We start from the raw sequence: 12,342 nt of genomic DNA on the forward strand, positions 1-12,342 counted from the left end.
TCTTTTTTTTTTTCTTTGCGCACATTAGTTGAGAACAGGCTATTAACGTGTCATGAAGCCAAGCAATCAGAGAGCAAGCGGAAGTACACTGGTTAGCTGTTTGCCCTCCAATTAGATCAATTCTTACATTCGCTCAGAAAAAGCAAGGGAGACTGACGACTTAAACGGGAGAAGCGTGACTTCATTGAACCAACTTACAACAGTATTTATTATCATAATTATTATCAATACTAAAGCACATAAGACAATATACCGGTAATCATTAAAGTACGTAAGACAATAATACATGAGACGTTCCATTTTGTTGTTTTCCGGAACCTCAAAAACGACGTCAAAAATCATATTTCTTGATTGCATTTCCATAATTTCATAAAATGAATGAAACAATTCATTAATATTGTAATGAAGTTAAACTTGAGGTGGCATCATACAACAGAGTAGTTACGTGGTGCGTTCGATGCACTGCAGAGAAAATAAACATTAAATCATGAAGGATCATTATGTATTTTCAGCCGACAGTCATTTTGATAGCAGGCTAATATAGCTAATACAGACACATACAGCATGTGTTGCATTCATTATTAGGTTTATTTAAGGCATTTAGTTTTTTGCAGCTCCAGACATATTTGTTTTTCTTTTTTTGGTCCAATATGTCTCTTTTAACATTTTGGGTTGCCGACCCCTGCCTAACCCCTTTAAATTTGAGTCTTATAAAGAATTGCTACAAAACAGATGGAAGTTATTTGGTCATGTGGTCTCCAATATCTGACAGATTACAAGCTTGAGACTTTCAGTGGCGAAGACAAAAAGGGAAACATGTAATTACACTACCATCTCTATCTTCAAACCATATACTAGTATATACAATATTGTTCTAATGAATACAGTTTTGAGTTAAAGTATGCCATTTCAAATCCAAAATTGCAGATCCGTCATCAGGCCCAGCAGGGGCTTCCTATAGAATGTTGCCTGTCTAGACTAATAACCCAGAAATCTAGCTGGTCATAGTGATGCTATTTTAACATGTTGCTGCTCTCCCAAGTTGATCTGCCATATGAAAATTAACTGAAGCCTAAAGGCTGAGTGAAAACTCATTTTTCACACCACGGACAAATCTGTCCAACAAAAACAGGCCACAGAACACAAGGGCTTCACTGTGTGCTTGCTGTATACGGCCACACAAATATAGACCTTAGCTTTAAAGCACACATGAGGGTTTTTAATACTATTTAAGCTTATTGTATTTATTTAAGAGCTATGCTCCTGTGCCCATCCGCAACGCTATGTAAACCACAGAACTTCCATTAACTGGCAAGACACTTGGGCGCACAGCTGCTTTAGCTGTTGACGCTCCGTACAGCAAGCACAATCTATCTACAGTCTGTAAAGAAAAGTATTATTAAGTTTTATTTTTATTCTCACCGCAAGTTCAAACAATATGCTAATGTCTGCGATTTTCAGAACACTTAATCAGCGCAAACTGGGTCGAGAGAGGGAGGAAACCAAATAGGCTGTGCAAAAAATAAAAGGGGGCCAATTTTGCCTGTTAGCAGCATCAGCACCATGTATGTTATTCTAAATTTGTGACAAAAAAACGATATGACCGGCTATGAACGTATTGATACAAAGGTTCTTAATCGATACGAAATCCCCGAGTAAGACACATCGATTTTCAAGTAGTAGTCCATCAGCTATTGTGAGGCTACAGCGCGGTGATCTCATATTTCACATCGTTTTCTTTTTTAAAACATTGTGAGTTCTCAAGAGAACAAGTACTGTTTTCATTTTTAAACATCAGGCTGAAGTGTAGTATTTTTTGGGGGTGTGTGTTTTTGTGTGTGTTAAAGTACTATGTAATATTCAGACCAAAAATTCCCCACTTTATCCCACCTGTTTTGCACTTCTGCTAATTCTTCTTCTTTTCCTTTTGGCTTTTCTCTTCAGGACTCGCCACAGCGAATCAGTTGACTCCATCTAACGCTGTCCTGTGCGTCCTCTGCTCTCACACCAACTACCTTCATGTTCCCTTTAACTACATCCATAAAACTCCTCTTTGGTCCTCCTCTAAACCTCCTGCCTGGCATGTGGAAATCCTCTAACACAGGGGTCGGGAACCTTTTTGGCTGAGAGAGCCATGAACACCACATATTTTTAAATGTAATTCCTTGAGACCCATACAATATGTTTAAAACTAAAAATACAAGTAATGCTTTTTGTGTAATTTCAACACTTTTAAAGTACAATAAGTCTCTGAATTCTTTTTAATAACATAGTTATGCTATAGCTAGTCAATGATGAGTATTTCTTACCATTAATGCGACTTCTGGTAGTGCATGGTTTTGTTGATGGCTTGTTAGTCTGGTTCATGCAGGCGTTGAGAAACCTATGCATGGAGCAATATCAGTGCACACCGGAACAAGTTTATTTATCTGCATTTTTTTCTTTACCGAACTCAGTGAAGGACGAATAAATCCTCCCCTCTTGTTGTCCCTTTCATAGTCAAAACCTTGCAATCACATTGAACTGCGATAAACAGCTTACGTCTGTTGATTCATCCAAAGCGAGAGCAAAACCGCTGCCACATTTATGTCCTTATGTCCTGCTTAAAAGTACAATACTCCTCGTCTTTTTTCCTTTATGCCATCTTCTCAAAAGGGTTTCTAAAATTAGATGACAACGCGGAAAACGAAATTGAAAACGAGGAAAGTTTACTTCCTGATCTCACGCACAAGCGCACATAGGCCGCTATTTTCGACACCAAAATACGGCAACCCCACTTGAACAGTTGCCACGTTTACATGGAGCCAAATATTCCAATTACAATCGGAATATTTGTTCAAACCGAATAAATGTGTTCCATATAAACACCTCATTCGGAATGAACAGGCCCAAACCGAATGGAATTTCATTCCGATTCACAGGGGTGGAATATTCCTTTTCCCAAACCGATTAGAAGTAAAATTATATCATGTAAACAGGGAAGCGGAATGGTGTCTGGTTGCGTTCTTTCTGCGCATGCTCCGTACTGACGTGGTGACGTCACTTGGTGACGTAAGTAACGTCACTTGCAACATGGCTTCCAAGCACACGCACAGCGCACTCACACAACTTTTTAAATGAACGGCGTATCATTCTGAAGTTTTGTTTCCACTCGAAAAGTTAAAACAGCAGCTGATCTGACGATCGATCTCCATGTTTTGCAACGTGACGCTTTGTTTTGATTAATCTGCGCATGTCAGACGGCAGTTGTCAAACGTCCTTTCGGAATAAAGGCAGTCACATGTAAACGCTGGATCGGAATAGATGAAGTGACATGTAAACAGCTGATGTGAAATTTCCATTCGGAATGATTTGAATCGGTATGAATAAAAGTCAGCATGTAAACGTGGCTAGTGTCTCTGCCTCATCTGCGTTGCCTATGCGATTGATAAATAGACACAACGACAACCAATGGCATGGGACTTGGGGGGTATCTAACATAGCACATCCAGGTTGCTATTTGATGGTGTCTAGTCCGAAGTGCAGGAGTGTTGTCAGAGCATTAAAAAGTTAACATACGCCGCAAAAGTCACGTCTGCTCATTACTGCACACCACCAGCATATGACCAGTGAAAGTCGCAGTTCCGCGCAATGCACAAAGGAGTGTAACTTTTTTTTCTTCTTTTTTTAATAATTAAAGATTTGTCTGCGAGCCAGATGCAGCCTTCAAAAGAGCCACATCTGGCTCGTGAGCCATAGGTTCCTGACCCCTGCTCCAACTTAGGCTGTCCCTGATATGCTAATTCCTGATCCTATACATACTGGTCACTCCCAAAGAGAACCTCAGCATCTTCATATCTGCCACCTCCACCTCTACCTCTTGTGTATTTCGATTATGTATTTGATTCCTTACATTTTCTGATCCCATTTAAAACATGCCATGCAAGTCATTTTTTTTGGCAGTGTCATTCCTTACCTGAGCTTCTGTTATTTCTTACAGGGCCACAAAGAACCATCAAGTTGCCTTTTAACTGATAGGAAATACTTTAAGAATGTCTCATAACAGGATTTTTTTTTTTAACGAACTATTCATTAGTGTCTTTTAGCAACAAGCGAACTGGCTTCCAAAAGTGAGCATGAGCAATCTTTGATTTTTTTTTTTTTTTTTTTGTAAAGCAAGATGAACAGCTGTGGTGCAGGTTTACCTTAATTTGTAAGGGATCCAGGTTTTGTTCAAGCCAGAAGCACGACTTCAAATACACATGCACACACCTATGTCACATCATAAACTAATCTTTAAAAAAAAAAAAAGTGCTGTTAAACTCACTTGTACTGCTGGTGGTCCTTCGTGGAGCGAGTCTTGGCCATGAAGCGTTCGGCCAGTTTCTCAAGGTTTCTGGAGTATTCCATTTCAATCTCTGCTTTCTTCCTGAAGAAATCCTGAAGGTCTTGCAGCAACTGTACCCTCATGTCTGTTTGCTGGTCCATGCATTTCTGTTGCTCCACTAACTGGGCCCGAATTTCTGAGATGAAAAAAAAAAAACATTATTACTTATACTGTAAATTGGCAAACAAATGCAATTTGTCAACTGTACAACATCCACATTGCCACAAATACTCAGAACAATGAAAGAAACATTTACCCTTCTCCTCAAACTTAATCTATAAAATCACACATACAATCACCCTAAATCTATAATGCAACATTAAAAAGTTACTAAACGAAACTAAGATAACATTTTTATAATGAAGAATGGGAGGCCCCTGGGACAACCAAGGACACGCTGGAGAGACAGTCTCTCGGCTGGCTTGGGAACGCCTTGGGATCCCACCGGAGGAGCTGGTTGAAGTGGCAGGGGAAAGGGAAGTCTGGGCTTCCCTGCTCGAGCTGCTGCCCCCGCGACCCGACTTCGGAGCAAGCGGAAGATGATGGTATGGTATGGTATAGAAAACCACATTTTAAGTTTGAAAGTTATCTCTCTCTTCCAACATTTGAAATACTTGCTAATTCTAATGCACTAGCAAAGGAAACTGCATTGTTTATTACAGTGCAGCTGCAGTGCTAATTGACTTTTTTAAGCAGTGGATGGATGGATGGATGGATAATATAATAAATTGTTTAAAGAATATAAAATAAAGAGAAAAATTAAGAATACAAGGGTTAATGAGAAAAACAAGGGGTAAACTCAGGAAAAACAATTTAATAAATACTTAATGCAACACACTAATACAAAAACATGGTGAGTCAACCAAAGTCTTCCCGAACAGAGCTATTCAAGTCATCTGGCGAAAATTCTTCTCATTTTAATAATGCGATATAAAGGAGATGGAAAAAATCATGGAAACACCTTTTAAAAATCAACGAAAACAAATTTAACATGGTGTAGGTCCGCCTTTTGTGGCAATTATAGCCTCAATTCTCCAGGGTATGGATTTATACAGCTTTTGAATTGGTTCCAAAGGAATTTGAAGCCATTCCTCAGTTAGAATTAGAGCTGTCCCGACTAGTCGACATAGTCGACGTCATCGATGACGTAAATCCGTCGACGAGCACAACATCCCGTCGACGGTTAATGAAGGGTTAAAAAAAAATATGCGCGGAAAGTTCAGAATGTCGGATGCTCTGTATGCAAGCGGGGAAAGCGGCACAAAGCCAAAAAAGCGCACCAGAGTGTCCAAAACATTGACTTATTTCAAAGAAATAAAGGAGGGTACACTGTTGTGTCCTGTCTCTTCATTGCCAAGCTTGGCTGCACGTCGGCCGTGAATAAACACCTTAAGCGCCGTCACCGTTTGTAAAAAAAATTTTTTCATTTTTTGTACACCAGAGGGTGCTGTCGCTTTACTAAATAATAATGTTTCATTGACAATGGGCCTATAAGTGCTATTAGTATTGCCAACTGAAAGGTTTATTTCATGTTATGGTTTATTTTATGGTATAGAAAATTATATAACGTTAAAAGGTCATAAATATACCCAGTATATACAGTGATTGCACTCAAGGAAGAGATTGTCAATGATAAGGTAATAAATTAAGGTAAAGGAAATTCATATAGGCAATTCATTGATATATAAATAAGGTTTAAAACGAAAAAGGTGAAAAGTTTTCGTTAATTTCTAATTGTGTTGTTTTATTTGTGTGCACCGTAGCTCTTACAGTGTGATTACATCAAGGATGGAATAAAAGTTGTAAACCATCAGTTTAAGAGACCATCTTTTCAATCGGGATGCTACACTAGTTAATTCTATCAGCATTTGAAGTCATTGTTTATTTGTGATTTATTATTGTTATTTACGTGTTTATTTGTACTTTAGTAAATAATTTAAGTGTTCCAATATGTTTTTTGTGAATTGATAAGCGTCAACAAAAATTTCATTGCTAAATTAGTAAACAAAAAAAAAAAAATTTTTTTTTTTTTTAATTATTAGATTAGTCGACTAATCATAAAAATAGTCGGCTGACTAATCGGGACAAAATTAGTCGTTTGTGACAGCCCTAGTTAGAATGTCCTCTATTTTAGAGGGGGTATTTTTAGTCTCTTTTAGAGATGATGATGATGGAAAGCTACGTCTTAATTGAGTCTCTAAAACTGACCATAAATGCTCAATAATGTTGAGGTCTTGGGATTGTGCCGGCCATAAGAGATGCTCATTAGAATGTTCCTCATGCCATTCTTTAACAATTATGTTCAATGATTATGATGCCAAAATGTGAGGTGTTTCCATTATTTTGTCCAACCGCTGTATATATATATATATATATATATATATATATATATATATATATATATATATATATATATATATATATATAAATATCCCAAGAAGTCACAATGTAAGTTTTTTCCAATATCGTTCAGCCCTAATGTGTACAAAACTCTCTACCACACATGATATGGATAAACAGCCACTGTTTCAAATAATATTAAACAAAAACAAGAATTGACACAAGCTTGATTACGTTTCATAATGTGCCATTGTTGTCATGTTGGCAGGACAGAATAGTGACTTGCAGAAATAAAAAGGACCATAAAGCTGTCAGCAACAAATCCAGCTGACTGATGGAGCTACAGTCAATGTGCCCTAAAGGACACAGTGCTGATACAGACAATGAAAGAGCACCGTTTGGTCTCTGTGGAGATCAGGTTGGACTATAACCTCTTTGTTTCTATTCTGGATGATATCCAGGTGGTCCACATTTGGCCACATCACATAATTCCCATTTCCACTTTCAAAGGGACAAATACGTACGTTCAACATCCATCTATGCCAGTTCGACTGTCAAAAGAAACTGCCTTGTAAGCTCGATGGGTGAAAGCACACAAGCTTCATTTTCATCAACAGAAAAACAGAACTTTAGAAACAGTTCGTCTACTGTTAGAATGCCAGATACAGCAGTTCACTCTTTCTAAAGTACTGTTGCAGAACAACAAGTTCCAAAAAGTTACTTGCGGCAAATGCAAAATGCATCATAAGGACACTCAAGAGTTTTGGTTCATTAATCTTTCCCAACAACTTATCTGGGGCACTTTGCACCACATCAAATATGGCATTGCATATGCTGAGTTGCTCTACCACAGTACCTTAAATAGCTCTGGAAATGGAGTGTGGTTTTGTCACACTTAGATCTTCGGTTGGATACTGGAGGAAAGAATCTTTTAAATGTTCCTAAAATCTGGTAATGTGTATCATACAGTATAATTACAGTGAATTTAACATAAGGAACTGAAACACGAAAAATCTAAACAATTTGTTTAGTTCTTTTACACAGTCTGTACACTGCATAATGCAAAGTAAGTAGGTTGAAATTCCATATGATTTCATGTCAATTTACGAGTCTTGAATTGACTACACACTGGAAGAAGTTAAATTGTGTGCTTCTACGCCGTTAATTTTTTAAACGCGCGATAAATTATGGCCCTTCCCTCACCCCTTAGTTTGGAATTCACGACAATGTTCGCTCTCAGAAACCAGCCAGAAACCATCCTGGTGACTTGATCCTAGTAAAAACTTAATTTTGTGTTTTAATGGACAAAATGGGGCACAATGAGGCAGCGTGACGAACGTGAACCCGCCTGGCCTCTTGGCACGACCCATCATGGTTGTTTTCAAGCATGTTTGGATAAAAATACAGCGATGAACCTCTTAGTGCCATGCACAGCTCTCGTGGCCGCTCGAGACAACCTATATGGTTAGGTTCAGACCGCATGTCTTAATGCACGAATCCGATTTTTTCGTGTTTTTCCGACTTGAGTGAGGCATTAATTTAACATGACAAGTCGCACAGAAGTGGAACATTTCAAATCCGATCAGAGCCACATTTTTCCAGAATGTAGCGGCAGTCTGAACTGTCAAGTCTCCCAAGTAAGAATTCATGCAGCAATTACGTCAGCAAAGAGCGAGAGCGGCAGCCGGGACGGCAGCGATGTAGCTGTGCATTAGCGTTAGCATCTCGCTTGAACTCAGCTTTACGCAGTAGGCGGGCTTGACCACAGTCATAAAAAAAATAAAATTAAGAAAAGGATAAGCCTGATAGTGCTTGGTTTTCTTTCTGTGCGCCAAATGAGCAATATTTCAGTATTGCTTACATGGCCGAGTCAGGGCAAACTGACGTAGCCTGGAACTCCAGACTCACGCTGTACCAGTCTAGGACCCAGTTCCTTATTGGCCTCTCCAGCCTGAACGAAATCGTCCGTGTAATCAGATTTGTTTATTTGCGTGACGTGTTCTTAACGAGCAACGTCACTTCTGCGCGTCAGAAGTCGTTTTCACAACAAAACAGATGGCGAACGGGCGAGCCGAGAACATGTTCCTATCCGAGGTAAATTCAGTTTTAAATGACCAAAAACACATTGAGTCACTAAAACCAACAGTCCGTCTCACGCTAGCCATGTTGAATAAACTTCTCTGTTCTCTGCTCTCCTCATATGTTTACGTCCTCACGCTAGAGTTTCTTGTCGCTTTACCAACGTCACATCTGCCCGTCGCTGATTGGTCCACTCCGCTGTCGGTTTGCTCTGGCTTGCTCCGCTCAGGGAATTTGATCCGCTGAACAGTCGCCAGACTCTATAGCTGGAACAACGGTGAGTCTGGGTTCCAGGCTAAAACTGACATAAGGTTTATGTCTGTGCGTCATGCATGCACAGCGCATGCATGCGTTCTATCAATCCATATAAACTTTGAATAAAAAGACTAAACAGCAATTATTAGTGACTGTTATTTGTGTCCACTTTTTGGAAGTCAAAATATGATCACCCTGGAATGATGTACAGCCAGCATGTGTACTAGGAGTGGGAACCTCAGGGCACCTCACGATACGATACGATTCGCGATACAAGGCTCACGATAACGATTATATCACGATACAGCGATTATCGATATATTGGTCAGAAATTGGATACATGAAATTCTACGATACAACTGTTGAAACGAAAAGAAAAAAAAAGATATTGGAAAATAGAAAAAAATACTGTTTAAGTCATTTATTAAACAGTGACACCTTTTCTGTGCAACATTGCTGTAAAATATAAATCTACTGCAAATTGTGCCCCTGCACATATAGAGGAAACCAACCACGACCACTGATATCGCTTGGAGAGATCACGATGAATGGCACCGTTAATTTCTTTAAAGTTTTAAATCTTTAAAAAAATAAATAAATAAAAAGTGCCGTAGGTGTCAGCAGTTGAGCTTGGAGTGGGGCAATGATAAAATTGGTGGGTCTTTTCTTCGTATATGAACTTTGTTGCTTGGTTTGAGCACTTCCGCTATCTGCTTCAGCATTTAAGATGTCAGACTTCCTCAGTCACAGTCTTCCTCACCTTAAAAACAACAAAATAAAACAAAAAATATTAGCTACTTCATAGCGTTTGAGTTGAAATCCTGATTTTTTTTGTTTTGTGTTGGAAGTATTGAATTAAAAAAAATATGAACTGAATGTATAGAAATTAAAAATTCAATAATTACCTATTTTTAATATGTAGGCTACATTAATTATCATGCACATCACTTTATATATCTTGGAACCTATTCAAACCATTTTTATAGCTTATTGAATCAAAATGACAGTAATAACAGTTTGTGTAGTAAACTAGATGGAAATTGGTTCTCAAATAAATCGGTAAATTCATGTGGGCTTGTTCGATATTCATTTTCATCCAGTTTAGGGTCCTGGTTTATTTTATATCATTCAACACCAAATGTTATCAAAATAATACTTGTAAATTAAAAAGTCAATTACATTGCAAAACTTTCTTACCTCAAGTGATGAAAGCAAAGCTCACAAACTCCAGTGTCCACTACGTCACCAGCTCCCAGTGAAACTTATTTTTCTTAGACAATTCTTGCATACAGCAAAGTCCTTGTTCACCTTACTTCCTTTCTTGTTGGTGTAAAATCTAAAGTGTGTCCCCATGTGTGATTTGTAGCAATATTTTTCTCATTTTTTCCCTCCACCGTTCTCACAGAGCTTTTTTATTTTTTCAACCCACTTGGAGCTTCTCTTCTTCTCTAGACAACTTGTGCGCACTTTACCCTCACCGCCACTCCCGAGCGCCCCTAGTGGACCGCCAAGGAATTGCTCAACAAACATTGAGCAGTTTACAGCATCCATACTCCATTGTATGGCCAATATGTTAAATAAAAGTATCGATTCTTGGCGGGAGCACATCGATAACCCATCGGGTTGCAAAATATCGCGATATATCGCTGTATCGAGATATTGTCACACTCTTAATGTGTACTCATTTGTTTTGATGCTTCTGCGCATGCAGGTCAGCTTGCCCAGCGCATGTCAGACTGTGAGTTAATGCGCATGTGTAATACTTGAATGGGCTCAATAGAGAAAGGCAGTCTGATCGGGCACGCCAAAAAAACAGATACGACAAAAAACGCAATCGTGCATTAAGACCTGCAGTGTTAACCTTGCCTAGGTGAGCAAAAGCCTACGGAGGATTGTGGCTGAATCACAGTTTCAAACGAAAAGTAACAATGCCCGTTTTAACCGAAAATGTGGCACTCTGAGGCAAAATGTGGCATTTGTTGTTATTTATTGGGCTGCAATGGAAAGGTAAACCATAAATGAATGTGTGGAATGGAAGAATGAATGCTTCAGAGTACCACGTAACCTCCATTATGGATGCTCCAGGCTTCTCTCACAGCCGACCGAAGCTCTCTATTTTTGGGCAAAAGGACAAGAGGATCGGGGTGAAATCCACGTTCTCAGGCAAAACACAACAGAGTAACCCTAAATGTGGCACTCCGAGGTGGATTGACTGGCGCAAACACCCCTAGAATGCACAGATGAACTATATAAATGCTTTAGAAGACAAGCGTTTTGGTAAGTCGAATCATTTTATCTAATTTTTTTGTAATTTAATTAATGAATATCAAACCAATAATAACAAATTATACTTCATTAAAGTATACTAATCTAGTACATTTATAAAAAGAAGTATATAAAATAAAGATATATCAAATAAAATCCAAGTGTTATATATTGTACCAAAAATAATCAAATGGAAAAGCAGGATCCGGGGTTTGAACCCTTAAAGGGATCCTCTGTTTTTAAGACAAGTAATTCTTAAAAGATACATGTTAGTATGAGTTATAATAATTTGATATTAAAACCCCTCTTAAAAGTTTTTCTTTTAATAAAGTTTGTAAAATTATTTTAAGTGATAGGTCTCCATTCTTGTTACGTCGCAGTGCATGACGTCACTGGTCCCGTTGCGGAAATCCCAGCGTGTCACTCGTTAGCTTTCCCAACATATCGTCAGTTCTACCCTTCCTATTTGAACCAGATCTGAAAAGTGAAGAGCAGGACAGCACTGTCGGTCGTTCACAAGACGAGCTTCAGGGAAAAATGCGTGCAGCAAATACCTGATAAGACAAAAGTTGGGCAAAACTGGTGATGCGAGAGAGTCCTGTTGGGAAGTCCGGTTGGGAGCAAGAGTGTATGCTGTCCGGTTTTATTAGCAGATATTCAAGGTAAGCATATCGCGTTTTCAAACTTATCCCAATATAATTATGTAGATTGTTAGCATCCAGAGCTGTCGTGTGCTTTACATACAGTACAGTCCAAAGAGCACACCTTGTGTAATCCATGTCTTGTACATTGTAACGCGTGGTGGCTAGGATACGTGTATAAAAGTACCAAAAAGGGGAGAAGCTTCCACTTATGCACATTTATTCACAAAAAATAATATTTCCACCTTGACCACTCTTCACTCGGGAGCTCAGCAGTACGCAAACACGCGTTCCCTAACGAACTCCCAACATTGTTGTAATGTCCACGTCAGAGTCACTGTCGTCACTGTAGCGTGCCATAGTGCTTTAATTATTTAGTATGATTTGGGGAAAACT

The 12,342-nt window shown here is 38.8% G+C and overlaps 1 protein-coding gene across 6 annotated transcripts in view; it reads right to left on the reverse strand.

Moving 5' to 3' along the window:
• Nucleotides 1-12,342, reverse strand: part of srgap1a (SLIT-ROBO Rho GTPase activating protein 1a) — an 84,692-nt gene that overhangs the window by 49,451 nt on the left and 22,899 nt on the right. For 5 of the 6 annotated variants that reach the window (XM_057837126.1, XM_057837129.1, XM_057837128.1 and 2 more), the window contains one exon: nt 4,307-4,502. In XM_057837126.1, the coding sequence (XP_057693109.1) occupies nt 4,307-4,502 (196 nt within the window). Of the gene's footprint in view, nt 1-2,309; nt 2,384-4,306; nt 4,503-12,342 lie in introns of those variants that run through there. The other variant, XM_057837131.1, reaches the window with a different exon arrangement.

The sequence above is a fragment of the Corythoichthys intestinalis genome, chromosome 5, assembly GCF_030265065.1.
Source record: "Corythoichthys intestinalis isolate RoL2023-P3 chromosome 5, ASM3026506v1, whole genome shotgun sequence".
Lineage (NCBI taxonomy): Eukaryota > Metazoa > Chordata > Actinopteri > Syngnathiformes > Syngnathidae > Corythoichthys > Corythoichthys intestinalis.